The following is a 27,694-nucleotide window of genomic DNA, read 5'->3' on the forward strand; positions in this document are numbered from 1 at the left end:
AACATATTCAAGATCATTTTTCCCCCAGTTTAGATCTGATGTGTTTTTGAAGTGTTCCTCTAATTTTTTTGAGCAGTATATAAACCAGTGGTCCCAGGCCTTTTTTGACCCACGGACCGCCTTGTGTTCCCCCCCCTCCCGTGGACTGGGGGTGGGGGCGGGGGGATTTGTGCATCATAGCGATCTAATTTATCTTATTTATTATGTCGTGTGTAAACTAAGGCATGAATAACATCAAAGTAAAAGCATAAAATGAATGGCGACCCACCATCCACCAGTTCAAGTTCCAGCCAAGTGTTTCCAGAGAGATGGTTACATCGCTGTTTGACGTGTGTGGTAAAAGGCAGTGTGCTAGCATTAATTAAATTGAGACAAATGTGCATATTAGCACTTAATAAGTCATCAGAACTTACCTTTATGCATTCCCACATAATATCAGCATTTGCCACCAAATATGAGGTGAAAGAAAAATGGTACAAATACAGTCGAAAGTACAGAGAGAAAGTTAGCACACGCACAATGGACATGAGTCAAGTGAGACGGATGTAACAGAGAGAATCCGGCCACTTTTCAAAATAAAACATTACAAAAAAATGAAATAATGGAAATTATTTTTTCTTTCTGTGCGGCCCGGTACCAAATGACCCACGGCCTGGTACCGGGCCACGGCCCGGGGGTTGGGGACCACTGATATAAACGACCTACTATAATGAGCTAGAGCAAAGTAACACATGCTAAATACTGACCTCTTTTTTACGGTTTTTCAGCATGTTCTGATACTTGGACAACTCTTTGTCCTGCTCAGCTTTGATGCGTTTGGCCTCATCCCTCAGTCTGTTGGTGTGCTCCTGTTCCAGCCTCTCAATGGTCTGCTTCTGTTGCCTTTCCAGGTTCTCTACCTCCTGGTCGTACTGACGCTTCTTACTCTGGAAGACACGTACAAGCTTAGTGTGAGCAAAGTCAAATGAAATGAAAACATAATGCATGCCAGGAAAATATGGTTTGTTATGCGGTTATACAATGTTTAGTGTCCATGATTCCATTGACCTTGACTAATATTAGTGATAATTATCCACTGACATACATGTGTTCCTACTAAGATACACTTTAATGTCACACTGACGGAATATTTTCTAATACGCTTCAGCCGTGGAGGCTAGGTGTCTGTAAGTAATGTGCCCGGAGTCACCCCACAGTGCCCAGAGAACATCAGAACATCATCTGGTCAGGTGGCCACAAGCTAGCAAGGAGAAGGAGTGGCTCCAGTTCAATGGAGACGCGGACATCATCTTGGAAACAAGTGCCAAAGGGGAAGCTGAAAGGCACCTTAAGACCATAACCACGGTCATCATCAGCATAGCTGCAGAGAGGTTCGGTCTAGAGGACAAGCGAACAGCAGTTCTCCCTTACACCATCACCAACAGAGCTAGTAAGATCCATCAGCTGAGACAGGAGCTGAAGAGCTTGAGGTGGCAGTTCATGGCGGCCAGTGAAAAGGAGAAGGGACCTCTTACGGAGCTTCACAGCATAATCCACAACAGGCTCCTGACCCTGAGAAGCGCCGAGTGTCACAGGAGGAGGAGGAGGAGGAGGGAGAGGTCCAGGAAGTGAGCTGCCTTTTTAGCGAATCCATTCGGGTTTACAAAACAGCTGCTAAGGCAAAAGCGCAGTGGTCAGCTTGCCTGCTCCAAAGCTGAGGTCAACCACCACCTCAGGGACCTGGGCCCCTGCAGGTCCCTGATTGATCCTCCCTTACCAGCTTTGGATTTTGACACGAAGGAACCCGGGTGGAAGGAGATCCAGGAGGTGGTTAAGAGGGCAAGAGCAGGCTCCGCGCTGGGACCCAGCGGAGTGCCTTACAAGGTATATAAGAACTGCCCCAGGCTATTCCGCAGGCTCTGGAGGATCCTGAACGTGATCTGGAGAAGGGGCAAAGTAGAAGACTAGTGGAGACAGGCGGAGGGAGTGTGGATCCCAAAGGAGGAAAGGTCTCAGAACATTGATCAGTTCCGAACCATCTCACTGCTGTGTGTTGAAGCGAAGATTTTCTTCAGCCTCGTTGCCAAGCGACTGACAGACTTCCTTCTGAAGAACATCTACATTGACACCTCAGTCCAGAAAGGAGGGATCCCTAAGGTCTCTGGATGTTTAGAACACACAGGCGTGGTCACCCAGCTCATCAGGGAAGCAAGGGAAAGCAAGGGAGACCTGACAAATGCCAACAGATCCATACCCCACAAGCTGGTGGGAGAGGCACTGAACCGGCACCACATTCTGAAGAAGTTCAGAGACCTTATCCTGGACTACTATGCCAACTTCAGCCTGAGAGTTTCCTCTGGATCAACAACCTCTGAATGGCACAAGCTTGAAAAGGGGATCATCACCGGTTGTACCATCTCGGTTATCCTCTTTGCACTTGCCATGAACATGCTGGTGAAGTTCGCAGAAGTTCAGTATAGGGGGCCACTCACCAACCCACCGACAAGGTCTACTTCTCACTTGGTACATCCAAAATACCATCACTCCCTTTTACAGTATACAGCGTTTTAAAGTTGTGTAAATGATCTCTGTGAGATAAACAAAGATAGATGCAACTGTTAATCCACATAGGATGTCCACCATTATCTACTATAAGGCTATTATACAGCGTGAAATAAAGATATTTGAGACTGTTAGCTCCCATGTCCATCATTAATATAAAACTACACAGCGTCCCACTTCACTTCATACGTCCATGCAGGATTTACAGGGGTTCACAAGTTCATGTCGTCATTAAAATCATTTAGAAAATCTTCCAAGTCATGTATTTAGTTGTGATTTTATATGTTGCATGTTATGAAAGCAGCCACGTTGTTACATAAAATGTAGTGGAGTCCCTTGTATTAAGCCTAGTAACGTGATGCATGTTTTCATTAGTTCTTATTTTGTTTCTAGTCAACTTTTTTCACCTTTTAATGTTTGCTTCAGAATTTGTTTTTGAGCTGTTTGCAAATAATCAGTGGCTGCAGTAGAACTTTTCAATAGCTAGTAAACATGACTACCGTACTTTATATTGGTACGATGTTTTTGTGACTAAGTCCTTTATAAACACATAATGTATTAGCTTAAAAACACAGCAGCCTATGTATTTTCACTTTCAGCCCAAGGCAGCCACTTGTTTTTATTTAAAAATGACCAACTATAGTATAATATATAATAATATAAATGTATATATTTCCATTTGACAGGCAGAGGGGAAGCGTAAGGTGTGGAGCCACTACACAAAAGACCCATTAGCCGTTATGTTAGATGCCTGCGCTGGAACACCTCCACAGCCCTTTCCCCCACCCTGGTGCAGGTCTTTTGAGTTCTTACTGTATGTAGTAAAGCATGCTTATTTGTGCCTATGTTGCCGAGGTTTTTTTTTTGCCAGTCCCACAATATACTCCCCAATAAAAGCATGGTTTGGCATTGTTTTTTTTGCTCCTCCTCTCTCCTCTTATTCTTCCCTTTCCTCTGCCCCCTTTTATCGCCCAGTCATCCTTTTCTGTCTACCCCCGTCATATTGTATGGGATGTTGTATATGCACGGATGGGTGATGGCACAGTTTCGCTTGTACCTCTGTATACGTAACAAGTAAAGGCCATTCTGATCTTGATACTTTCATCTTTAATATTTAAAGTTTTTATCCCTTAATATTATGCCTTTATTATCCTAATATTTTGCCTTTATTCTCGTAAAATTAATGCTGTTTTTCCGTTACTGCTATTGTTCTTTTAGTTTTCTTGTTTAAATGGATTTTTAGAATGTGCCGATAAAAAAACAGCGAGCCATAAATGCCTCCCGGGCCACACTTTAGACACCCCTGCACTAATGCACCAAATCCGACCGAACCATGAATTTTCTGTATCCTTGCACCCCTAATAGAAAGGTACGATAGGTAAAAGCGACGGTCTTGACGGACTCACGGTGGTTTCCTGTTCAAAGCGGCGGTAAATCTGCTCTTTCTGCTGCTGCAGCTTGTTGCTGAGCTGCTGCTGGGCCCTCTGCTCCTCCTTCTGCAGGAGACGCAATTCCCTCAGCTCCTGGCGTCTAGCAAGGCAAAGGAAGACAAAGGCAGTAAGTAAATGCATCTGACTTGTTCTATCTGAATAGCTGAAGGCAGGTTTATACCTCAGGAACCTCATCTCCTCATTCTTCGTGTCATGATCGGTAATGATCTTTGACGTGGTCACGCTGACTTCCACCCCGTCCACAACAAATTTGCGCGTCTTTTTCAACGTCTTCTTTTGACGGCGTGTCTCCTTGGAAAACATGTCAGGAAGAGTTGTGGTGTTATTTGTTATGTTGACTTGATCATCATAGAGTTCCATTCTACACGTCTGAATGTGAGCTGCGTGTTACCTGAACAGAAACAGATCCAGGTTCTTTTGTTTTGGACAGGAAGCTAGAGATAGACAGATTGAGGTCCAAACTGCTGTTTTCTGCAGCTGAGCTAATTCCAGAATCGGAATCTCTCTCTTTGTCATCTTTAGCCTTGTCTGGGAGAGTCTCCTTTTCTGTAGACTCCTCTTTTGAGGCAACTTCATCCTGACTCGGTGGTGTCAAAGTCACATTAAGATGTTTGTGCGCGTCCCCCTCTGCTGGTGTATTTGCTTCCTCTACAGGAGCTGTGTTTCCATCATGATTGGGAACCTCTGCAGCATCAACTTTCTTTTCATCTGCAGAAGCTATCTCTAGCTGTGCAATTTCCTCCACAGGTGGGGATGACAAGTCCTCGCTTGGTTCTGCCACCTCCTTTCCTTCTAGTAGCATGTTTTGCTTTTCGTCATTCCCAGCTGGAATCTCCTCTTTATGCTCCCTGGCTGCAGGAGTAACGGGCTCCTCCACAAAGCTAGTGACCAACGCGTGGTTACCCACTGGGAGACGTGGCTCGCCCTTCTCAGGGACAGATTCCAAGATGGTGGGAGAGAGAGGAATCTTCTCGTCCTCAGAACTGGCAACGCTGACATCAGATGGAGCACGTTTATGACCCTTTAACAGACATAAGAGAAGTTCATTGAAACCACCCAGACACCAGGTAGGCTGCACTTTGCAACCCATTTCCAAGTTGAACCCATCTGGTTTAAATGGATGCAGTCATCTCTCGTTTGTCACGGTTAACTTCCACACCCAAACGTTACAGGTGAATTTCCGCAAAGTAGGATTCCTTATTTATAAATGGAATATTTTCAGTCAGAGCATCAAAAACCTGTTTACAACCTTCTAAATACGTTTTTAACATCATTACAGTCCTCTAGACATGAAATAACACACCTGTAGTGACCTTTACACTCCTATTACTCAATATACAGTAGTAAACATAAGAGATTAAAACACATATAAGACATCACTAAGACACATGTTAGCATTGGGAGAGTCACATTATAACTGAGTACTTTTTACGTGGCTATTGTCTCATCAGTACACTAGGTCCCCAACTTACGAACATCTGACTTGCGAACATTCGCGGATACGAACACAAGCCGACTGGTCTATATTTTATTTTATTTTGCCTTCTAGTCGCTCCATCAGTATGTATACTGCTACTGTACATGCTTGACCAGTAGAGGGAACTGTGACACTGCTAATGGGACCAACAGACGCTGGGGAGAGAAAGCTAAATTGTAGTTGTATGATAAAACCCGGACAGAGCGTGTGATTAAAGTTTATGAAGAGTAAATAGGCCTGCTTAATTCTACACCACCCACAGAACACTACCTCTTTTAGAAGAGTCTAACGACGACGACGATTTGTCCTTTTTTCAATAACTACTCCTCCTTCTCCACCACAACGACGTATGCGCGACCACTCCTCTTCACAGGTAAATAACATTTATCATTACGTATTATTATATCATTTTTATTATTATTGTTTTTTTCATTAATTATCCTCGTTTAAATATTACTACTACATCCAAACTCGTATTTACATATATACGCATATATTGTATACGTATACATGTACATGTAGAACCTACATCATTGGTAATATTACCTTTTGCCCGACTTAAGAACAATTCGAAGAACGGTCGTCTGGAACCAATTGTGTTCGTAAGTTGGGGACCTAGTGTATAACACACCTAGTGGCCAGTGTGGAATACTACATACTGTTTTACAACACCTTCCAATGGGTCTTCTGAATTACTTAATTTGTTCATTTAGCAATTTTCATGCTTCAAAATGCTTAATTTAGGCAAAAAATACATAATATTTGCTTAAATATGCATAAAAAAGGCTGTATTCAACCACGAAACAGTGTTTTATTAACATATGAAATGCCGTGAAATTCTAAGCGCAAAGTGGCGAGGGGTTACTGTATTACTTACTCATAAATTGATGCAGAATTCGTTCATTATGAATTAAATTGTTTCTGTTAGCCAAATATGCAAGAAAAAAAATAGTCAGTTATAATAAATTTCCCAGCAAATTCAGGCTAAAAATCTGCATGTACTTCATAAAAACCCTTATACTGTATGTGCCCTTAGGGTTAGGACATTAGTCCCTTGCCACTTTGCGCTTTGAATTTTGTGGCTTCACTTCTGTTTTTCTGAAAAATATATTAGTGAATAAATCATGCAGTTTCGTGGTTGAATTATTGGTCAATAATATGCACATTTTAAGCATTTCTCTGCCTAAATTAAGAACTTTTAATCACGAAAATGGCAAAATTAAGTACAACACAAATATAAGGCATTCCAAGACGCGATATGTGGAATTCTACACTGGTCAGTAGGTGTCAGTCATGTTACATTGATGAGACAATAGCCACCGCAGGAGGTACTGTACAGAAGAGGAAGTAAACATGTGTGAGTCTACGGTATGTCTTATTATTTCTCCAATATTGGGTAATATGAGTGTAAAGGTGCCTATAGGGGAGTTATTTCATGTCTACAGGGCTCCAATGATGTCGTAAAAAGGGTTTCTATGCTGTAACTACAAAAATATTCCATTTATAAATTAGGAATCCTACTTTGTGGAAATTTGCTTTTCAATGTCACGTTTGGACTCAATTAGCACAATATCGGCATATTTTTTAAGTATACACACCGGATTTGCTTCAGTTTCTTCTTCTTCCTCTTCGTCTTTGTGCTCTTCAATCTCCTCGGTCACCTCAGCCTTGGCCTCAGCTATTATTTCCCTCAGAGGCTTGCTGTCAGTCACACTAGACACAAATGAATGCTGCGCACAAAACCAAAACAAAAAAAACAAGTAAAATTTGAGTGGTTTTAACACCCAAGGCGCATGAGATCTTTATCAGTCCCACCAGGATTTTGAGGGCCTTTTTTGAAATTGTTGTAGCCTTAAATGCCCGATTTCGTGGGAGTTTTTCCCAAAAATTGCGATTGAAGTTTCTATGGCTGTGTATTACTTGTGAAATGTAACAGGGGAGAAGAGATTGCAATACAGTGCATGCGTCAGCCCAATAGTACAGCAATGTAGTCATGCAGTTTTACAATAACTTGATGGCCTGATGGGCTAACTTACTGTAACTGTGAACTGAAAGGGGCGTACAGTGAATAAATGTTCCGTAAAATGTTGCGTCCCTCCGCAATCTTCATAAATGGGACGCCTGAAGTTGACACTAAGCAGGTCACTACCGTCATTACCATGTATCTTCTGTGGCAACCATTGGAAAACCTAGGAGGAAAACTGTATGAGTGTTTATTAGGCGGGCACCTGCATAAGTTGTGTTGCGCTCCACCTGCTGTCCACGTTTTTGTCCAAACATCGCTTTAGGAAATCACTGAATTCCGGAGACCTAAAATGACATCCATGTATTTAGAAGACACAATATATATACTGTATGTATTTGATAACAATACGATTAAAAGACATTTCTTCCAATAAACTCTGCTCAAAAGTTAAGGATGGTTATTGTGTAAATTGCATAACTGGCCATGATGCGTTTCTATGTAAATTTAATGGACACTGGAGGAGAGAGTAATAAAACAGGGTAATTAGCCCTGAACCCGAAATTACAAATGAATTTTCTTCTGTTGCTTTTTTTTATGTCACAAACAAGACGGAGCTGCCTGTGAGTGCATTTAGGGGGTAGTCTGCAGGCATAAAACAACTCAAGATTGCCACAATATCCATGGCGTGTGGTTTTGTTAATATTGCGACTCCTTTCGCAACATCAGCCCACATGATTACGTTGTTATTCTTCAAGATGGTACTTATTGTTGATGAAGGCGTCCAGTGTGTCCTGGTAAGATCAGCAACATGGATGCCGTCTTGGAACTTTGCGATGACTTCCTTCTTGAATTCAATAGTGTTCTTTACCCTCTTTGGAATGTTGCTGTCACTCGCAACCTTCTTTGAACTCATAGCGGCTTATATAATGAATGAAAGACACATCGTGAGATGCACTGGGACACATCATCAGTGATGTTCCTGAGTTCATCGGGCGTTTCGGGTCTTTCAACATCATACGCCCTCACTCAGGTGACCCACCCTAGGGTTGATCATTCCCTGGCTTGTGTCTCAGTAGCATGGGCCCACAGATTGCTCCTCCTGATCCACAGCCACCTGGAGGCTCTCTCTGCTGCCTCCATGGTGACTTAATGGCTTTCCGTTTTGCAGCCCCGGTGATGCCAAGTAGTGTGAAAACCTTGCACAATGAGCGGCCAGCAAAGCCCCTGCACCCTACTTCAATGGGCTCGCATCCTGCCTTCCACCCTGCTCTTAGGCATTGCTCAACCAGCACCTGGTACTTTGACCGCTTCCGCTCGTTTGCCTCCTCTATACAATCCTCCCAGGGAACTGTCAGTTCTAACAGAAGCACCTGCCTTGAAGAGACTGATGCTAGCACAATGTCTGGCCTCAGGGAAGTTGCTGTAATGTGGTCTGGGAACTTGAGCTGCTTGTCTAGGTCAACTCGGAGATCCCATCCACTGCTGAGGTGAGATAGCCAGCTGGTTTGGGCTGTGGTAGTGGTTGCTCTCCAGCCCTGACAGAGGCAATGTTCCTCTTGCCAAGCTGTTGCTTGTGGCTGATGTTTTTGGCCACGGCCTTGGAGATAGTTTCAGCAACAGTCTTCAGCACCTGGTCGTGCCTCCAATGGTAACGACCCTCCCCGAGGGCTTTTGAACAGCTGCTTAAGATGTGCTCCAGAGAGCCTTTCCTGGAGCACAGGGCACATGCTGGAGAGTCACCCATGCCCCAGAGATGGAGATTGGCTGGGCTGGGCAGGACATCATAAACAGCACGGACCATGAACCCGATGCGCTGGGGTTCTGCCTTCCAGATCTCAGACCAGGTCACCTTCCTCTCCAGCACCCCCTCCCACCTTGTCCATGCTCCCTGCTGCTGCATGCCCACCATCCTGCTGGTCCGTTCCTCCTCGACCCCTGCCCGCACCTCCTTCAGGACGAGCTGTTGTTTGTCCTTTCCATGTGCCTTCTCATAGCAAGGTTGAGGAATCGCACCCAGCCCAGATCGACCCATTGCCACCGTGCCCACCAGAGCCCTGTGTCTCAGCCGGGACTCAGCCACCACCAGACCATCTTGAGCCCTCCATTTCCTGCCAGTTCGCACCACGATGCCCGCTGATGCTACTTTAGAGTCCTTGGAGTCGCGATAGAGCAAGGCCTCACTTGTGCGAGAGACCCTGAACTCCTCATCAAGGCTGCTGAAAGGGAGCTGTAGTTTGTTGGTCCTTCCATACAGTGCTGCAGTGCATAGGCTGCGTGGGAAGCCCATCCATCTACGGAGGTAAGTGCTGATCCTCCTCTCCAGAGTTTTTACAGTCGACAAGGGCACCTCGTACACCAACAGAGGCCAAAGTACCCGGGGTAGGACGCCATGCTGGTAAATCCACGCCTTAAACCTGCCGGGTAAGCCAGACTTGTCAACCGCCGACAGCCACGTCTCAAGCTCCTTGATGGTGATTTGGATTGATGCAGATTCCCTGAGACTACAGTCGAAGATCTTGCCCAGGCTCTTGACTGGTTTCTCGGTGATAGATGGGATTGCCGTGCCATCCACAAACAAGCAAAACTTGTCTACCACTTTTCCCTTCTTCAACACCATTGCCCTGGATTTAATTGGTTTGAAGCTCATTCTTGCCCAGGATATGAGCTTTTGCAGGCCCTGGAGTATCCATCTTCCACCAGGCACAGATGTCGTGGTGACGGTAAGATCGTCCATAAAGGCTCTGATGGGTGGTTGCCGAATGTCAGACTTGGACAGAGGACCTCTGCACTCCGTTTCGGCTCCCTTGACTACCATGTTCATGGCCAGGGCAAAAAGGCTAACTGAGATCGTTATAATGCCCTTTTTGAGCCTGTGCCAGTCAGATGTTGTGCTCCCAGAAGTGACTCTGAGTCTGAAGTTCCCGTAGTAATTCAGAATGAGGTCCTTGATCTTCCTGGGTACATGGTGACGGTCCAGGGTAGTCTCAACAAGCTTGTGGGGTATGGAGCCGAAGGCATTGGCCAGGTCAAGCCAGAGCACTACGAGGTCTCCCTTGCCCTCCCGCGCCTCCCTGATTAGCTGGGTGACTACTCCGGTGTGTTCTAAGCATCCTGACACACCAGGGATACCACCTTTCTGGACAGCAGTATCAATGTAGGCATTCTTGAGGAGAAAGTCTGTCAACCTTCTGGAAAGGATGCTGAAGAAGATCTTCCCCTCAACGCTAAGAAGCAAGATGGTTCTGAATTGCTCCAGCTTGGTGGAATTCTCTTCCTTGGGTATCCAGACACCCTCCGCAAGCCTCCACTGATTCGCCACAGCTCCTCTGCGCCAAATCACATGCAGGGTCTTCCAGAGGATTCTAAGGAGTCCAGGGCAGCGCTTGTACACCTTGTACGGTTCTCCACTGGGTCCTGGAGCTGATCTGGATCTGGCAGCAGTAACCACATCCTGGATTTCCTTCCAGGTGGGGTCGCAGGTGTTGAAGTCGACAGTGGGAGATGGTATGTCCAATAAGGCACTGAGGGGCCCGAGGTCTTGCTCTCTTTCAGGGTCACTCAAGTTGTTTTTCAGGAAGTAGTCTACCTCCTCCTTGGAGCAGGCTAGATGCCCACTGCGCTTCTGCCCCAAAAGCTGTTTGAACCTTCTTTGAACTCATAGCGGCTTATTTAGAGTTTGTCACACGATAAAAAAAATGCACGGACAGGAGTCATCAACACCGAGAGGGTCCATTCTTTGGCCACTGGATTCCAGATGCTCTACCTGTATGTGCCTTACAAGCTGCTAAGTATCGCAACATTTCGTCTTGGGCGTGTGATCCAAGATGGCTGTGTAAACAAACCAAGTACAAATAAAACAGTTTGTTACGTGCACAATATTGCACGCTAACCAGGTGGGTGAACGCAAACCAAGGCAAAATTTTAACATAAATTTTGGATGTTAACCTAAAAACACACTAACCGGGGCAGACTTTAACCGAGGTACCGCTGTACACTGATTTTCAACTATCTTTACATCCAGACTGGAGGTACTATTTAAGTCTTCCCTTGACTTTTGAGTGAGCATTGCTTAAACACATACATAACATAACAATAACAATGAGCACATACATAACGTACTGTATAATATTCCACTATATACTGTCTGACCAATACAAAGGACATTTTGTAAAATGTAACCTAAGTGCTTAGCTGTTGCAGAAGATCATACAGATACAATTGACATCAGGGTTTTACACTTTGACTCACCAGCGTGATGGCTGCATCAGGGTTGGAGGGTCTGACTTGGCTATTTTTAGAAGGACTCTCATGGGATTCATCTCGTGATTGGGTGGCTCAATCTGTGCCATCTCAATTAGGGTAACCCCAAGTGACCAGATATCAGCTTTGTAGTCATACGGCCGGTCCTTAGACGTCTCACACATGACAACCTCGGGTGCCATCCTGCATGGGACGTGTGGCAGTGGGAATGAAATGTGCAAAGGAGATTCCAAGTACAGTTATTCAATCCAAAGCAGGAAAGAAACAAATATTGTGTATTTTAGTCCTCAACTAACCAGTATGGTGTTCCGATGAAGGAGTCTCTCCTTTGTAATGTTTTGATGTTTCTGGCAGACACACCAAAGTCAGCTGGAATACAATTACACTACTTAGTAACGAGATACAGGATACGCACAGTCATGAATAAATGTGTGGTGGGCCAAGGTATGTACAGTAGTATGTTTCATTTCTTTCACACATTAAGGAACACTACATTTGCACGATTCAACATGACTAAAAAGGAATAATACTCCTAAGGGTTATTCATATTTAATAAAAGTGCAGTAATCCCTAGTTTATCGTGGTTTATTTGTTCCAGATTTTCCGCTTAGTAAGATTTCTTATTGATAAATGGAATATTTTCAAAATTAAAACATAGAAAACCTGTTTAAGACTTTGTAAATACTGTTTGTAACATTATTAGAGCCCTCTAGACATGAAATACCACCCCTATAGTCACCTTTACGCCCACATTTCCCAATATAGTAGACATGATAGGGGAAAATAAGCCATACAAGACATAAATAAGACTTGTGCTCATGTGTGTTGCTGTAAAAGTGTTGCCTTGGGGAGCAGAGTGGTGGGTGGACAGGAAGTGATGTTGGGGGTTCAGAGTTCAGCTTTAGCTTGGCGTGGGTTGTGACCGCAACAGAAGCCTGTGTTAGGGATTATTGTGCCTGTTGTGAGATCATTCAAACCTGCAATAAAAGCCAGTTGTTCCGGCGATCAAGTGTGGTGCTTGTGTGTCTCACCAGTGTAGAATACTACGTCATCACGTCTTTCAATGCGTTTTCTGAATGTTTTATATCGCCATCATGTTTATGCTTGAAAATGCTTCATGTAGGCATTTGGACTAGGCATTGCATAATTCATTAATAGTTTGTGGATATACTGTAGATTACCGTAATAAAAACAATGTATTGCTTAATATTGTTGAATTTGGCATTATTGTTGACTGTTGATGACTTCAGTGGCTAATTTAATGAGGAGTACTCGTAACATGCAATTTTTGCAAAGCACACAAACATTACCTGTGAGTATAATAGCCCTGAGAGGGTCATGTGAACACATAATCCTCTCACATAAAAACAAACAAACTCCATTGTATGCAACTATGATATCATTGTGCTATTTCTAGAATTGAAATTGCACACCACAGGAGAACAATACACAGAGATTATTTGCAAACGCACACAAAACAAGCAATTGTGAATACGGCTTGATCATTTAATTATTAAAATACAGACTTGAAAATTCTACTACGGCATAACAAGCATCCTTGACTGAATTGGATAAAACGGCAGGATTTTATGGGTCCTTACTTACCCAGTTTAACATCACCATCTAGAGTGAGCAGGATGTTGCCAGCCTTCAGGTCTCTGTGGATGATTTTATTGTCATGAAGGTAGACCAGAGCCTGCAGAGTCTGCCGGCACACCACCCTGATCTGGGGTTCTGTCAGGGGTCTCTCTAGTTCTATGAATAGGCATGGACACAAACTTATGAAAATTAGCTACATCATGTAAAGCAGGGGTGTCCAAAGTGTTTTCTTGGCCCTCAGCACATTGTAAAAATACAATTACACAAGGAAAAAAACTACAGCAAAAATGGAAAAAAATAAGTAATTTTAATGAGAAAAAAGTTGAAATATTATGAGAATAACATCATAACATTAAAAAGGAAAAAAAAGGGTAATCTTTCAAGAAAAAAAAAATACAAGTCATAATTTCACAACAATAAAAATTAGGCAAATAAAGTCATAAGGGAAAGGTTGGACAACCCTGATGTAAAGTAACATTCCAAAAAAAGGGTGGGAGTGGACTCACCCAACATGACCGCATCCACAGCGCCTCCTGCACAGAACTCAATGAGAATCTACCAATGTGGGTGGAAAAACACAAACTGTCAATTTCCTTAAAAATGGAAAAACTGCCACAATTCTACATACCCTTGACACATTTTGAGTTTGAGTCCATTTTGGAGGGTGAATGGGTATCTTACCAGCCGCTTTACTATATATTACATTAATGAGCTCATGCGGTTCTTCAGACCTTGTGGACATGGAAAGTGCAGGCGCAAAACTCAAAAGTGCAGAATTCACACAGCATAAGAGTCATTGACTGGTGGGAATGGGTCATGTAAAACCTGATTTATGATCAATAATGTTCACAATGATTTTGTCATTGAGTCGTCACGTTATTTCTGATTTGTAAGCGCTTTCAAAGCGAAAGTTAACAGGCAATGAAACATGGCACCGCCTTCCTATTGGTGGGAAAAAGATGATCATCAATCAGTCAAAACACGAGTAGCCTTTTTTTGCAGAGCAAGAGGGGGAATCGTGAGCCAACAGTGCCACGAACAGTGCCAAAGAAGCACTTTGTGGCTTTGAAAGGCCAACAGAAGCCTGCCTTTTCACTCTGGATGATCAAGGATGTTCTATTCAGTTTCCTTGAGATAGTCAAAAACTTTTTTTTTTGGATCGGGACATGTTGTACTGAAAAAAGGCAAGGTAAACACAAAACTACATAAAAACGCTCAAGTCTTTGGCCACTTTCCTTCCAGCTGTGTACTGAACATGTAGCCAGGGTATGAACACGTTGTTGACTTCAGCACATAAGCTTAGTATTATGCATTGAACAATGACATGTCATCAATCAGTCATTGTGTATCCTTGTCTAATTGACAGAATCTAAGTGAACGCTGCCTACGTGGACGAATGAAGCACTCTAAGCTCTAAAAAGGCATTTAGAATCTTTCAACATGGCTGTTGCTGTAAGAGGATTGGCCCGGTTGGAGCTACATTGTAGAAGGGGTTTCACACAGCTCCTCGCTAGACCTCTTATGCTAGGCCTCGGGCCTTCTGCTGTAAATAGGATTACAGTTTGTGTGAATGCAGCACCTAAGGCATGGGAACTGCGGTTCAAGTAAGCAAGGTGCGGAATCTGGAGCAAAGGATCTCTCAAATGATCAATATCGCCAGCGTTGCTGATGCACTAGTTTTAGTAGGTCCACCAATTTTCAAAATCAGTTTTTAAGCACACGTAAGAAAAGACAAACGCAAATATTTCACAGAAGTTCACCGGCATTGCGAGATTGAGAGAAGCTTTTCAAGACTGATCCACTTATCAGAACAAAGCCTACAAGTCATACAATGACTCAAGCCTCAAAACAATCTTGGCTATTCAACATTCTAGTCTTTCTGTAGGCGAGCTGTTGTTTTAGTGGCTGTGCTGCTGTACACACACTGGCGCCATCAACCACGGGCTGGGAAAAGCGCTTCCTCACCCAACTTTGAGACAAATATGGTAAATTGACTTTATTTGGAAAGTCCTTTTCTACCTTCAAGGTAAGCACTTTGACACCGTTTCCACATTTACCTACTGATGTATCGAAGGACGGAGGATCGAACCAGCAACCTTCAGGTTGGGAGACAACCACTCTACCACCTGAGCCATGCCACCCCAAATATATTTATCTTTATTCCATTCCATTCCATTCCATTCCATTCCATTTTCCTCCGCTTATCCGGGTCCGGGTCGCTGGTCAGCAGTCTTAGTAGGGAAGCCCAGACTTCCCGGTCCCCGACCACCTCCTCCAGCTCCACCGGGAGGACACCGAGGCGTTCCCATGCCAGCTGTGAGACATAATCTCTCCAGCGTGTCCTAGGTCTTCCCTGGGGCCTTCTCCCGGCTGGGCATGCCCGAAGCACCCCACCAGGGAGGCGTCCGGGAGGCATCCGGACTAGATGCCCGAGCCACCTCAGCTGGCTCCTCTCGATGTGAAGGAGCAGCGGCTCTACTCTGAGCTTCTCCCGGATGACCGAGCTCCTCACCCTGTCTCTTAGGGTGAGTCCCGCCACCCTACGAAGAAAACTCATTTCAACCGCTTGTATCCGCGATCTCGTTCTTTCGGTCACGACCCAAAGCTCGTGACCATAGGTGAGGGTGGGAACATAGATCGAACGGTAAATTGAGAGCTTTGCCTTCCGGCTCAGCCCTCTCTTCACTACGACGGTCCGGTACAACGACTGCATTACTGCAGACGCTGCGCCGATCCGCCTATCGACCTCACGCTCCAACCTTCCCTCACTCGTGAACAAGACCCCGAGATACTTGAACTCCTCCACCTTTTATCTTTATGTTTCAGGTAACCCGGGAGGGACCGTCCGTTCATTCATTCATTTCCTATACCAGTGTTTCCTGTATATTCATTTGGACCGCCACAAATAGATTTGGCAATTCTAAATGGGACCGTTTGTAGTGTGTGTAGCATTGTTACAACTCCCTACAGTAGGTGGCGGCATGGATCGTAACACCGCTCCTTCACATGCCTCATCTCTGCCACAGAACAAGATGATGCCACAAGACCGAGCGGTGTTGCCAGCTTTGTGACTATGATGGCGTGTAGGGCTCCAGGTAACCATTCTTTCGGATGTGCGATGGGTTTGGACGTGTTGATCTTCTCCAGTTTTTTCAACATCGCTCCTGCTCCGTGGCACGTTAGCTCACGTTGGATAGAAGCGCTGAAGCCGAAACTGGAATGCACTGCTTGTATCAAAGTGTCGACATAGGAGATTTTAGATGCAGGCCGATGTAATCTGATACTCATTTTGGTGCTGAGATCAGAGTGTATTTGTTTTGCTTTTCAGTTTTTTTTTTTTACTTCACTTTTGAGTCTCCCACGACATCCATAAAGCACATACATCATGGCCAATTATGCAAATTGGAAGCCGGAGTACCTGGAGAAAACCCATGCACACCCAACAGAGACTCGAACCCTCAATCTCCTGACTGTGAGGCTGACATGCTAAAAAACCCACCATCAATAAAGATTCATTGTGTTTAATATCACGTGTGTGCTGACAGTGGATAGTGTACGTGTTATATGAGGTTACAGCGAGACAATGTAGACTAGACTTTCATCTGTGGAAAGAAATAAAGTTGTCTCCTCATTACAAGATCAGGTTCCGTACAAGCCGTGATAAACATCACCAGTCCACCTTGGTCACTCGATGACTATTGCTGACGAGACAATGGTGGGAACACTAGCAGATTGTGACATGAGGCGGACTGAAAATGACTAACGTTAAGTTTTAAAGGGCACATTTCATATTTCAGATATTCTTCTATGCAATTTCTACAATACGGGGGTGTTTTCTGAGAATTGTTGCTCCACTGTTATGTTTCTGATTCACCAATTCTGTAGAATGGCTGTGAAAGAGAACTACTGCCAGGTGAAGCTGTGATGTTTCACACCTGAGAATAACCTCTCCAGCTGTGTTGAAAACAACTGCCGCTGCTCAGCAAAGATTTTATACATCGCACCCGAGGCTGGCTCGGACATTCCCGCAAATCCAATTATCTGATTGTGGGAAGCTGTCCCTGTTGTTGCATAAATGCGGATGCATGCTGCACAGCAATCTCGCTTTGCTAGGTTGGATCTGACAGACATGAGACAAATAAATGATGTCTTAATGTTACATCTCAGATGCACCCATTTTGCTAAATCTGATGCACCCATTTTGCTAAATCTGTGTGAAACATCACAGAAACTGCAGGGACCAAAATATTATTGTTAAAAAAAAAAAGTCTACTGAAAGACAGAGACATTAGCTAAATAATAAAGTTCTATGATGATTAACAGCTGAATGCTATTTGACCCTTCATGTGAACTTTGGCCTTGACGTTTGATAAGAATGCAGCAATTAGACACTGTTGTTGCCAACGCGCTTTCGTCATTAAAATGTGCTGATCAATACCTTTGATTGGTTTCAGACAAAAACATGAAACCGGCTCAAGTGTTCTACATGCCAAATGAAGTTGTACTGGTTGATAAAGGTTTTGGCCAAGTTAAACACACTTTTGCATACAGTTATCCCTCACCACAATTTTATGGCTTCACTTTGAAAAAATATTCATTAAAAAAAATCAGTACTGTTTTGTGGTTGACTACAGCAAGTAGTAAATCCCCTCTCATTAGTCAAACTATACGCATATTTAAGCTCATTTGATGTATTTTTTGAGCCTAATTTAAGCATTTTCAAGCATAAAAATGGCTAAAGGAATTAAAATACAAACATAAGGCATTCAGAAGACGCATTTAGAGATGTTGTGATGATATGTAGTATTCTACACTGGTCACTAGGTGTCAGCAATGTTACTGTAATGTTTGGTGAGACACACAAGCACCAGACTTGATCGCCAGAACAACAGGCTTTTATTGCAGGTTTGAATAATCTCACAGCAGGCACAAGAATCCCGAACACGAGCTACTGTTGCGGCCGTAACCCACGCAAAGCTAAAACTCAACTCTGAACCCCCAACATCACTTCCTGTCAGCCCGCCACGCATTACAGCAACACACACGAGTCTCATATGACTTATTTTCTACTATGTTTATTATATTGGGTAATATGAGCGGGAAGGTGACTATAGGGGTGTTATTTCAAGTCTAGAGGGCTCTAATAATGTTACAGTATTTAAAAGGTCATCAAAGGAAATCTATTTTGCTGAATCACAGTCAGGTCTGAAACCAATTTAGCACAATAAGCGAGGGATTGCTATATTGCTCAAGTCAAACATTGCTATGACAAAAAACACTTAATGAGCACAAACACACACCCAAATGACACCCCTAGCTGAACCGCAAGGCATGCTGGGTAACCCACTGCACTCTTTCCCAACACACTACATTATATTAAGCTAGTAATCGGACCCATCTAAATACTCTTCTTCAAAAAAGGACACTTGTGACAAATCCAGCAACTTCTTTGGGCACTGACATGAAAGCACGTATCTCTCTTTTCAACAAGCAGCTGATCCAGCAGATCCAGCTGATCCCCCCCCCCCCCCCCCCCAACAATCTAAAAGCATATCAAATCTTGTTCGTGACATTAGAAAACAAAACACAAAAAAAGAAGCAACAGAAGAAAGTTTATTTGCATTTCTGAACATCTTTGTTTTGCTTTTCATGTTTTTTGCTCACTTTTTGAGTCTCCCACATGTCCATGAAGCACATGGTCAATTATGCTAATGACCCAAAGACATCATCCGGCCCCACCCATTTAAGGGTTTGTGGTTTGAACTGTCATGTGTTTATGAAATTATTTTTTCTGAGCTTTTAGCTGATGTCCAGCTGGTTACGTGGTGTTTATTGACTATAATATTGATTTTTAATAAAATAATCATGTCAGAGCTCTTTTTACCCCAGTACTGAGGTCCCCATGACTCCCCGCTTGCTACTCACCCAGAGTTTGCCCTCGTAATAGAAAGCATCCAGCAGCTTGACAATGTTTGGGTGGTCACACGAGGCCAGTATGTCAATTTCCACCATGTAGTCTTCCAACTCCTCCTCAGTCTTCGTGTCAATAACTTTGGCAGCAGCTAGGACACCCGTCTGTCTGTTCTGAGCCTGGAGAAAGCAAAGTACCATGTCAAATAGATTACTGGGGGTTTCAGCAGTCTTGCTCATCTGTAGCAGTGTTTCCCAACCTTTATTAAGTTGGGGCACATACAGTATTTTATGACCAATTAAGTGAAACCAGATCTCGTGCAACATACTAATGTGCACAGCGGTTGGAATCACGCAACTGGTTTTACTCGAGCTATTGCAGTAGTTCAGCTTTCTTCTGCGCATGTAAGCATATAAAAAGTAACTCTGTCGACATTTCTCCCATCTGTGCAGGAAGGATGACGCTGCCACAGTGATTTGGGACTGAGCCCCTTCCTGGTAGCCTGCCATGCTCAACTACAGGCTCGGGAAAAACATGATTCCTTTGCACAAAATGACCTAAAGCATTCAGCCAAAACCACAAAGGAGTGGCTCCAACAAGCACATTAAGATCCTGGAGTGGCCTAGTCAGGCTCTGGACTTGAACCACAGGAGATATTCTGTGGAGGGAACTGAAACTGTTGCAAAAGGGACAGCCTTGAAACCTTCAGGACCTGGAGGTATTCCGTCTTGGTTAGTGGTTATTTTAAAATGAGATATAATCTGTCTAAATGAAGGTCATGCGTCATTTCGTCTTAGTGATATAGCTAGAGGGTAGATCTCAGTAAAAACAGTCTCAGCTGACACTTCTGGTTCGAGTTCCAAGTCAGAACAGCAACAGACCTACCTTAAACACTTTCCCAAAGGCTCCGTCTCCCAGTTCACCGATAATGTTCCATATTTCCTCGGGGTTTTCATCTCTTCGAACATGCTCGTATTGTTTCTTCTTCTTCTCAGACCCCAATTTAAATATTTTACGGAAGTTAAAGAAGGACATTGTGACTCCTACAGTGCGTCATTCAATGACAGATTGTTGAAATAAATGGAAAGTTTGTGACTGTAAGTAATTATTAGTGGTAGCATGTGTCCAACAGAGAAGTGTTGCTAATTACCACACAAGTTGAACGCAACGCTAGCTTTAATAACCTAGCTTAGCCTGTGTCACTCCGCTGGCCAGTCCAGGAAATTCTGTGCTCTTTTGTACACAGTAGCTCACTGGTATCATCCAAAATGATGTAGATCTTCCTCAACGTGTCCCGACCTCAATAATCCACCGGGAGTAGAACATTGATTTCATGCAGAACACCAAGCAGAGCTCCAACTCTTGGCGGCCCAGTGTTGTCCACCGCGGGGTTCCTTCCTCAACCAAAATAGAAACTGAGCAAATCGATTGTCCTCCCAAGTAGTTCCGAGGCGTTAATGCATTAAAAACATTGAACATAACGCCCGCTAAGATTCGAGATACCTCCTACATGAACAAGATCTAAAGCAGCCACCCTTTCTCGGGGACGTGCTTTCTTCTAACGGATTACCAAACTTCAAGATTCAAGCTTAACGCGCGTCCACGAGTGCGCGCGACGTCGTGTTCCTTTCTCTTTTTTAGTTGACGCTCTCAAAACCTTCACCTAAGAATAAAATAAGCATTTAGGGAAATAATGGCGTAATTTGTGTGAAAACAAATAGATTATAATTGGCCAGCGATTTTAATTGTCTGCCCCGTGTTCGACATGTGCCGTTGTTTCCTTTCAAGAAGATACTCATTGTTCACAATTGGGCAGATCGATCCGAATATCGACACCAAAGATAGCAAGTGTTATTGTCAGAAAGAATCGCTACTAGCGTGTTGAGATAAATATTTGTCCTGTCCACAAATACACATGAGGTTATTGATATCGTGACGTTGTCTTATATTGTTATATCTATGTGTTGTTTCATTGTTCTCACTTAAGTTTGCTGATAAAAATAAATCGTTTTTGTTTCTTTAAATCATTGTCCTGTGTTTTATTTATTCTGTGTTTTACAATCGTGATCAACAAAATAAAGTCAAAGTGACAAAATCGTTCAATTATTTATTAAAATGTCAAGTAAAAAACATCGGTATCAAAATCGTCAGTGGAAATACGGGCTCCAAACGTATTCAAGTCGAATAGATACTGGGTTTTGAGCTCATTGTTTCGTTTGAACTACAAGTCCCATGTACCATGACAACAACAATGGCCTGTTTGGGCCTTTTTTAAGCGGTTCTTAATAATATGCAACAGCTTAATTCACGCTGACATCGAAAATTAATATTAGTTAGAATTTAATAATATAGTATATAATAATAATATTAATAGTGTATGAGTTAATGTAACGGCACGTGACCAATGTTTGTGCTTCCGGTTCATGCAGAGAAACTACAATAGCTAGCTCATAGCTTCCTCCTAGTGTCATTGAAAAAAGACAACGTCAAAGGTGAATTCGACGGGTTTGGCTGACACAAGACTCTCACAGTGAGATGTAGGCACTAGGCAAGAAAAATGGATCCTGTCGAAGAACTCCCATCCATGTTGTGGGGATTGGACCCCATCTTCTCTGCCTTCGCCAGACTTCATATCAGAGACATCCTCCTAATGCCAGAGTCCTGTCAAGTGCCAGGTAACATTTTGTTCTCGTCATTCTCTCGAACGGTACAGCAACAATATCTCATTTGGCAATGAATGATTCATTATTCCCGACAGCAGGAGCATGTGTGCCAATTTCAACAATATCAAGCGACATACACTACCTTATTCATTGATCGTTATTGCTTCAGCTACATTCAATCTCTATTCTTTTTTGTACTAATTAGAAACTGTTGACATCTAAACAGGAAGTGAACAAACTTTTTTAATGACACAGCATAAACACAACATATAAATGGTGTGAATGAATGATCGGTAATAGACACAGGGAAGGGGTAGGATTAAATAAGATTTGCTTCTTCCTACTCCTTCAGGTAATTGTACAGTTGCTTGATTTTTGATCTTCTTTACAATTGATCTTAATAATCAGCAATGCTATTGCAACAACACATATTTTAATAGAAGTTTTGGTTTTAAATATTAGCTGTGATAACACTATTATGGCTCTTGTTTTATCATAGATATTTACTTTTACAAATCACATCCCATCTACAAGGTGGATGTGCTTGGGACAGTCGTGTACAAGCAGGAAAGAGAGGACTTCTACTCTTATGGAGGTATTTTTTGCTGTGTGTCAATACCGAGTACAGGCTATAGTTTGCTGTCATGTAGACAATGAATTTTCCATATTGCATCTACACATGGATAATGTTTCCTGCTATAATACCGCAGTATTCCAACATGTTCTCATGTTTAAAATTACCTGAAAAAGGTAATTTTTCATTGTGTGGGATGATGTTGAGTGCCTTTTCATGTGTTAACAGTGGACGATGGCACTGGTGTCATAAGCTGCCTGTGTTGGAAGGACGACCTCATGAAGGTGCAGGTGGATTCTGATAAACGTGAGTTTGTATCTATACGAATGAATGTGCACTAGTCGCGTTAAGGAGCAAAGCAAGCACAAATCAACAACAAAAAACTGGCAGTATTTAAATATTTGCCAACATTTGATTGCATTCGTGATTTTTTTCATATTGTTTTTATGGTTTTATTTTTTTTATCATTGGTATTACTAATCATCTTATTTTATTATTTTTTATTAATTGTTGTAAAAACTATTTCTTTTCATTAGCTTTTCCTAAGTAATATTTTTGGTTACGGTGTTGGGCTCTTCTTACCAGTGAGGAAAAGGCCAGAATGAACATATGTAGAGTCTACTGTATGTAACAGTTGCCATACTCCTCTAGAAAGTGAAAGTTAAATGTGTTTCGAAATGAAATTTAAGCTTGTGTGAGTGAGACCAATGCATCTATTGTGTGTCTTCCTCTTGTCCCAGTATTTTTACATCAGGTGTGTCGTGCAACTCTGGTTGTGCTATGTGAGTGGGGGTGTCATGAAAGCATTCCTTTGGGTAGCTATGAGACTGAAATACACTAAGCCACGAGTGCTGACACTTTTTCAGCCTGTGAGATACTTTTAAAATGACCAAATCCCAAAGATCTACCTCCTACTAGAAACATAGAAAATACAGTATATACTGTATATTTACTGCGTATTTACTGTATGTACGTTAGGTTTCACGCACGTTCTCAGCATGCGAGTTACAAGTCGACATGAGCTATCTCTTACTGAGTATTGGTAGTACGTCAGTCAAAATAGCTACGTAGCGTTCATTAGACACACAGTTCACGTAGTACCAGTTAGCATTCGCTGTCAAACATTACAGATACACAAGAAATGAAAATGATTATGCAAAACACAATGCAGCCGATGTCAAGGCAAGATATTGAAAACAACTCGGCAATGGGCACATTATCAAATTAATCCTGAAATAATAGTGTAACGTACAGAAGTGTAGAAAACATGTATTTCTGTAGTGGAGTTCAGGATGCGAAGCAAAGCCATCAAACTATTCACTTTTTTTCTACATTGCTAGCTTCTTCAAGTGCTAACTTTTCTTATAGATACAGGCATCTTACCGCTGTTAGTTTATCCGTAATCGGAATAGTAAAGATGAAAGTTGCATCTCCATGTGTAGCTTGAGACGTCTGTTCACCGCTTTACCTTTGCCGCTGGGGAGCAACAGCGAATCAGGAGGGGAGCTCAATGTCGGCCGACTGATGTCAAGTGACATCCACAAAGTGACGTTTATGTGATCGACCCACACTACCTCAATCGCTATTGACGTGATGGGCACTAAGCTATTAAGGTATAATGATAATACAGTATCTAACGTGGTGTCGTGGTATCTGCCTTCTGTGCAGACAGTACAGGTTCCATTCCTGTTGGAGTTCTCTAATGTTCTCCCAAGACCAGAATAATGGGAGGGTTGCATCAGGAAGGGAATCCGGTGTAAAAAAAAAAAAAGGCCAAATAAATCATGCGAGTGGCGACTCCCAACGAGAGAAGCAGGAATACAGCTACAGCAGATAAATAAGTATTTGATCCCCTGCTGAAGAACTATGTTGCTCTGTAACACTAGGGGAGAAGGAGCCTCATGATGATGATCAGGGAGCCTTCAATCCAGCTGCGGAGCTGAGAAAGCTGAAACGGACACAGCAGAGCCGGTGCCGCCTGGAGATTGGGGAGCTTCTGCGAGTCAGAGGACCGGTGAAGACGTACAGGCAACAGAGGGAGATCACAGCATACGCCTACTGTGAGTGACTAAAGCCCCGGGCCCAACCCGGCGTGCTGTCTACTTGCAAAAACGGGGGCAAAATTTGGGGATCTGTCTTGCGTGCTGCACACGTGATAAGTACGTCGTCTGTGCTTACTCGTCGCTTCCCCTGTTCACCTGTCCAACGAGAACACCGTACCGGGCAATCAACGCAAGTTGTGCGTACTGACTTCTGCAGGATATATGGTCCCCCCTCCATTCATGCTGTAGCTCTTGGAACGTTTTGTACTGCCCGAAAAGCCGCCGCCTCTGGATCCACGCGGCAGTTCACGGCCAGGCGTGGCATGCGGGCCTCGTACTTGCACCTTGCGCAACCGTGCGAGTGATTTGCGTTGACGTACTCCACCCCTGCTCTTGCCACTCGCTCCCCCCATTTTCAGGAAAACCTGGCATCCGTGGCCGGAGACAAAAAACGTACAGACTAAAAAGATGCATGGTGGGTTGTGACTGAGGCATAAGGCTGCATTCATCACAGTGGAACCCATTTATGCTCACACCCACGCACTCCAAATGTTGTAGGGACACAAAAGTGATAACGAACACACAACTGAATACTTCAAAAAACAAGAACACTCCCATCCAAGCACCAATCCACACCATCTCTATCCTGTGGGCGTGTGTGTTCCTAGATAAGGTGGATGACCCAGTCATGGCAGCCCAGATAGAATGGATGACGGACGTTCTTCAGCTGTACAGACAGTTCTACAACAAACCTCTCCACCTAGAATCCGACACTGCATGGTATGTCACGTGCCGTTAGGACACAACATTGCTGAAGCATCCATGAAAACAATTGACAGATGACTTGTGGGCAATGACTTGGTAAGTCCTGCACATTCCCATATAAGCGTGCAGTAAGCGTATGTAATGAAACCTTGGGCTAGGCTGCAATGACATGTAGTATTCTACCCTGGTCACTAGGTGTCAGTAATGTTACATTGATGAGACAATGACCCACACAGGATGTACCTGTTAGTAATGTGCCTCTCAAGGCTAACATGTGTGAGTCTATATTAAATGTCTTGTCATGTCTACAATATTGGGTAACAGGAGTGTACAGGTGACTGTAGGGGTGTTATTTCTTGTGTAGAAGGCTTGTAAAATGTTAAAGACTGGATTTAGAAGGTCAGAAACAGCTCTATGCTCTAACTACGAAAATATTTCATTTATAAATAAGGACTCCTACTTTGCGGAAATTCTCTTATCATAGGTGTCTCTGGAACAGGTTAACTGCCATAAACGGAGGGATGACTTTATGTGTTGGAAAAACAGTAGCACAAGCTTTTTCTGTGCAGCGGTTTAGTAGTTCCACGTACAGTGAGTGTTGTCAGGTCCAATTGTTCCATCTGGTTTTCAGTCATAGTCCCGTGAGTTCCCTCAGCAGAGCAACAAACATCATCAAAGATTTCCTACAGCAGAAGTTGGTGAGCAAGTTCACACCCTATGATGTTCAGGACCTCCTGCAGCCGCTTTTTCTCAGAGGGACTGAAGCCGCTCCTGCACACCAGGTACGCCAGGAAACAAGCATTGTATTGGAAACATTGAGTATTATGGCCCTCTGCTGCTGTTCAGGAGCCTGTGGCGGGTCCATCTGCATGTCAGCAATTACACCACCTCCTCAAGGAGGCCCTGCAAGTTTTACAGGATGAAGGCCTGGTGTACCGCAGGTTAAAGTCCCAGGATGAAGTCTATTTTGTAAGAAAGAGCCATTTGTGTGAAGGATCATGGTGGAATGTCCTGGTTGATATTTGCGTCCTTCACCAGGTGACTGTGCAGGACAAAGATCTACTCATGGCAGCAAAGGACATCATCAGAGAGGACTCAAAAAGAGAGAAGTGTATGCAGACTCAACCCTCCCAGGTGCTTTACTTGTGAGCTGACAGATTGCCTCCTGTGCTTTTAGTTGGAGAGAAAGGTTGCCATGTCCTGCATATCCTGTCTGCGGTGAGACAGCGCCACAGCCTCAACGTGAGCAAAGCAGCCCTGGAGCTGGTCCTCCAGGCACTGGAGTGCAACAGTGACATTGTCAGCACCCGACATGATCATTACACAACGTTTTAGGCTGGATGTCATACATACAGGTATCTGTATTAGGACTGGCATGATATTTCAATCACATTTATCAGTTTCCAGATGAATCCTGATTAATCACCATTTGCAACTGTGTCTGAAGTATACCCATGTTTACTGTATTATAGGAATTTGGAATTGCACTGCTGTTGATGCGTTCAGGTCAGAATAACGGTATAAAAGAGCGTCAGAGTCTTTAAGGATGCCACACTGTCTCTCCCTCTGTCATCATAACAGAGGCACTAATTACACAAAAAAAAATTAATTCATTAAATAGTGTTTCCCACCCGTTAACACCGTCCTAATTTGTATAAACAAATCATGCAATTTGTATTTCATTACATATTTTTGCAGGCAAATTGTAAGCTATCATTGCTTTTTAAGAGTGTAAATAAAGTACAAATACATAGTTTTTTCTTTTCCTTCTTTTCTCGGCAGTTACGTTTTAAAATGAAGAAATGACTAAAAAAAGAAAAACACCCTCTCTTGTTCAATTGCCATTGTTCATTAGCAACAGAAGCCAACAAGCTTAATGTGCCATCCAGCTTTAAGCACGAAATATGCTATGCCCTGTAGCTACTCAACACTGATGATGACCTACAAGTCAGGGTGTAGTTAGTCACAGCACACAACTATGGTGCGTTCATGGACCGCCCAACAAACTGACATCTCAATGTTTCACGAACAAACATGATCCGTAAAGCATAAATGTCACAGTGGGGCACGGTGGTGTTGTGGCAGCGACCCAAGATGCAGAGACAGGACTCAAGTGCAGGTAGGCCTTTTAATCAATGAAGATTGCAGATCACAAAAAGGGATGAGGCAACAGAAACATGCTGACAAGCACAAAGCAAGTTGTGTGAAGTGGCAAGGGGTTACTGTAGATGACCACTGGTCCAAGCAACAGTTGGACAGTTGGAGGACGGTACTGACACGTGGATTACAGTAGATCCCTGCTTTTTGTGTGTGTTACATTCCAGGACCACCCATGAAGGGTGAATAATTGTGACGCTGACAAAAATGGAACTCATGGTGCAACCAGAAACACACACATTGTAAGAGCACCACATGGACTCAAACGCTTGCACGCTAAAATACATG

At 43.4% G+C, this 27,694-nt stretch overlaps 2 protein-coding genes across 5 annotated transcripts in view; one reads left to right on the plus strand and one right to left on the minus strand.

Moving 5' to 3' along the window:
• The window catches only part of slkb (STE20-like kinase b), a 40,078-nt gene extending 19,115 nt beyond the window's left edge, over positions 1 to 20,963 (minus strand). The window contains exons 1-12 of the mRNA XM_054778676.1: positions 20,091 to 20,963; positions 19,220 to 19,384; positions 13,801 to 13,849; positions 13,301 to 13,450; positions 11,992 to 12,064; positions 11,684 to 11,878; positions 7,698 to 7,779; positions 7,068 to 7,199; positions 4,384 to 5,013; positions 4,153 to 4,283; positions 3,948 to 4,071; positions 747 to 926 (exon numbers count right to left, since the gene is read on the minus strand). Coding sequence (XP_054634651.1) covers positions 747 to 926; positions 3,948 to 4,071; positions 4,153 to 4,283; positions 4,384 to 5,013; positions 7,068 to 7,199; positions 7,698 to 7,779; positions 11,684 to 11,878; positions 11,992 to 12,064; positions 13,301 to 13,450; positions 13,801 to 13,849; positions 19,220 to 19,384; positions 20,091 to 20,240 — 2,061 coding nt within the window. The 5' untranslated portion in view covers positions 20,241 to 20,963. The remainder of the gene's footprint in view (positions 1 to 746; positions 927 to 3,947; positions 4,072 to 4,152; positions 4,284 to 4,383; positions 5,014 to 7,067; positions 7,200 to 7,697; positions 7,780 to 11,683; positions 11,879 to 11,991; positions 12,065 to 13,300; positions 13,451 to 13,800; positions 13,850 to 19,219; positions 19,385 to 20,090) is intronic.
• Positions 20,964 to 21,630: 667 nt separating this feature from the next.
• On the plus strand, positions 21,631 to 27,011 carry stn1 (STN1 subunit of CST complex). Of its 4 annotated transcripts, XM_054778678.1 has the most exons (9): positions 21,631 to 21,880; positions 22,368 to 22,463; positions 22,671 to 22,748; positions 24,329 to 24,502; positions 25,153 to 25,264; positions 25,881 to 26,031; positions 26,096 to 26,218; positions 26,288 to 26,360; positions 26,427 to 27,010. In XM_054778678.1, the coding sequence occupies exons 1-9, from the start codon at positions 21,763 to 21,765 to the stop codon at positions 26,582 to 26,584; spliced, it is 1,083 nt and encodes a 360-aa protein (XP_054634653.1). In that variant the 5' UTR covers positions 21,631 to 21,762; the 3' UTR covers positions 26,585 to 27,010. The 4 variants fall into 4 exon arrangements, with proteins under 4 accessions (XP_054634653.1, XP_054634652.1, XP_054634655.1 ...); XM_054778677.1 differs by having other exon boundaries at positions 26,096 to 26,360; XM_054778680.1 differs by lacking the exon at positions 24,329 to 24,502.
• The last annotated feature ends 683 nt before the right edge of the window (positions 27,012 to 27,694 follow it).

This window comes from Dunckerocampus dactyliophorus, chromosome 6 (genome assembly GCF_027744805.1).
Source record: "Dunckerocampus dactyliophorus isolate RoL2022-P2 chromosome 6, RoL_Ddac_1.1, whole genome shotgun sequence".
In the NCBI taxonomy this organism is placed as follows: Eukaryota; Metazoa; Chordata; class Actinopteri; order Syngnathiformes; family Syngnathidae; genus Dunckerocampus; species Dunckerocampus dactyliophorus.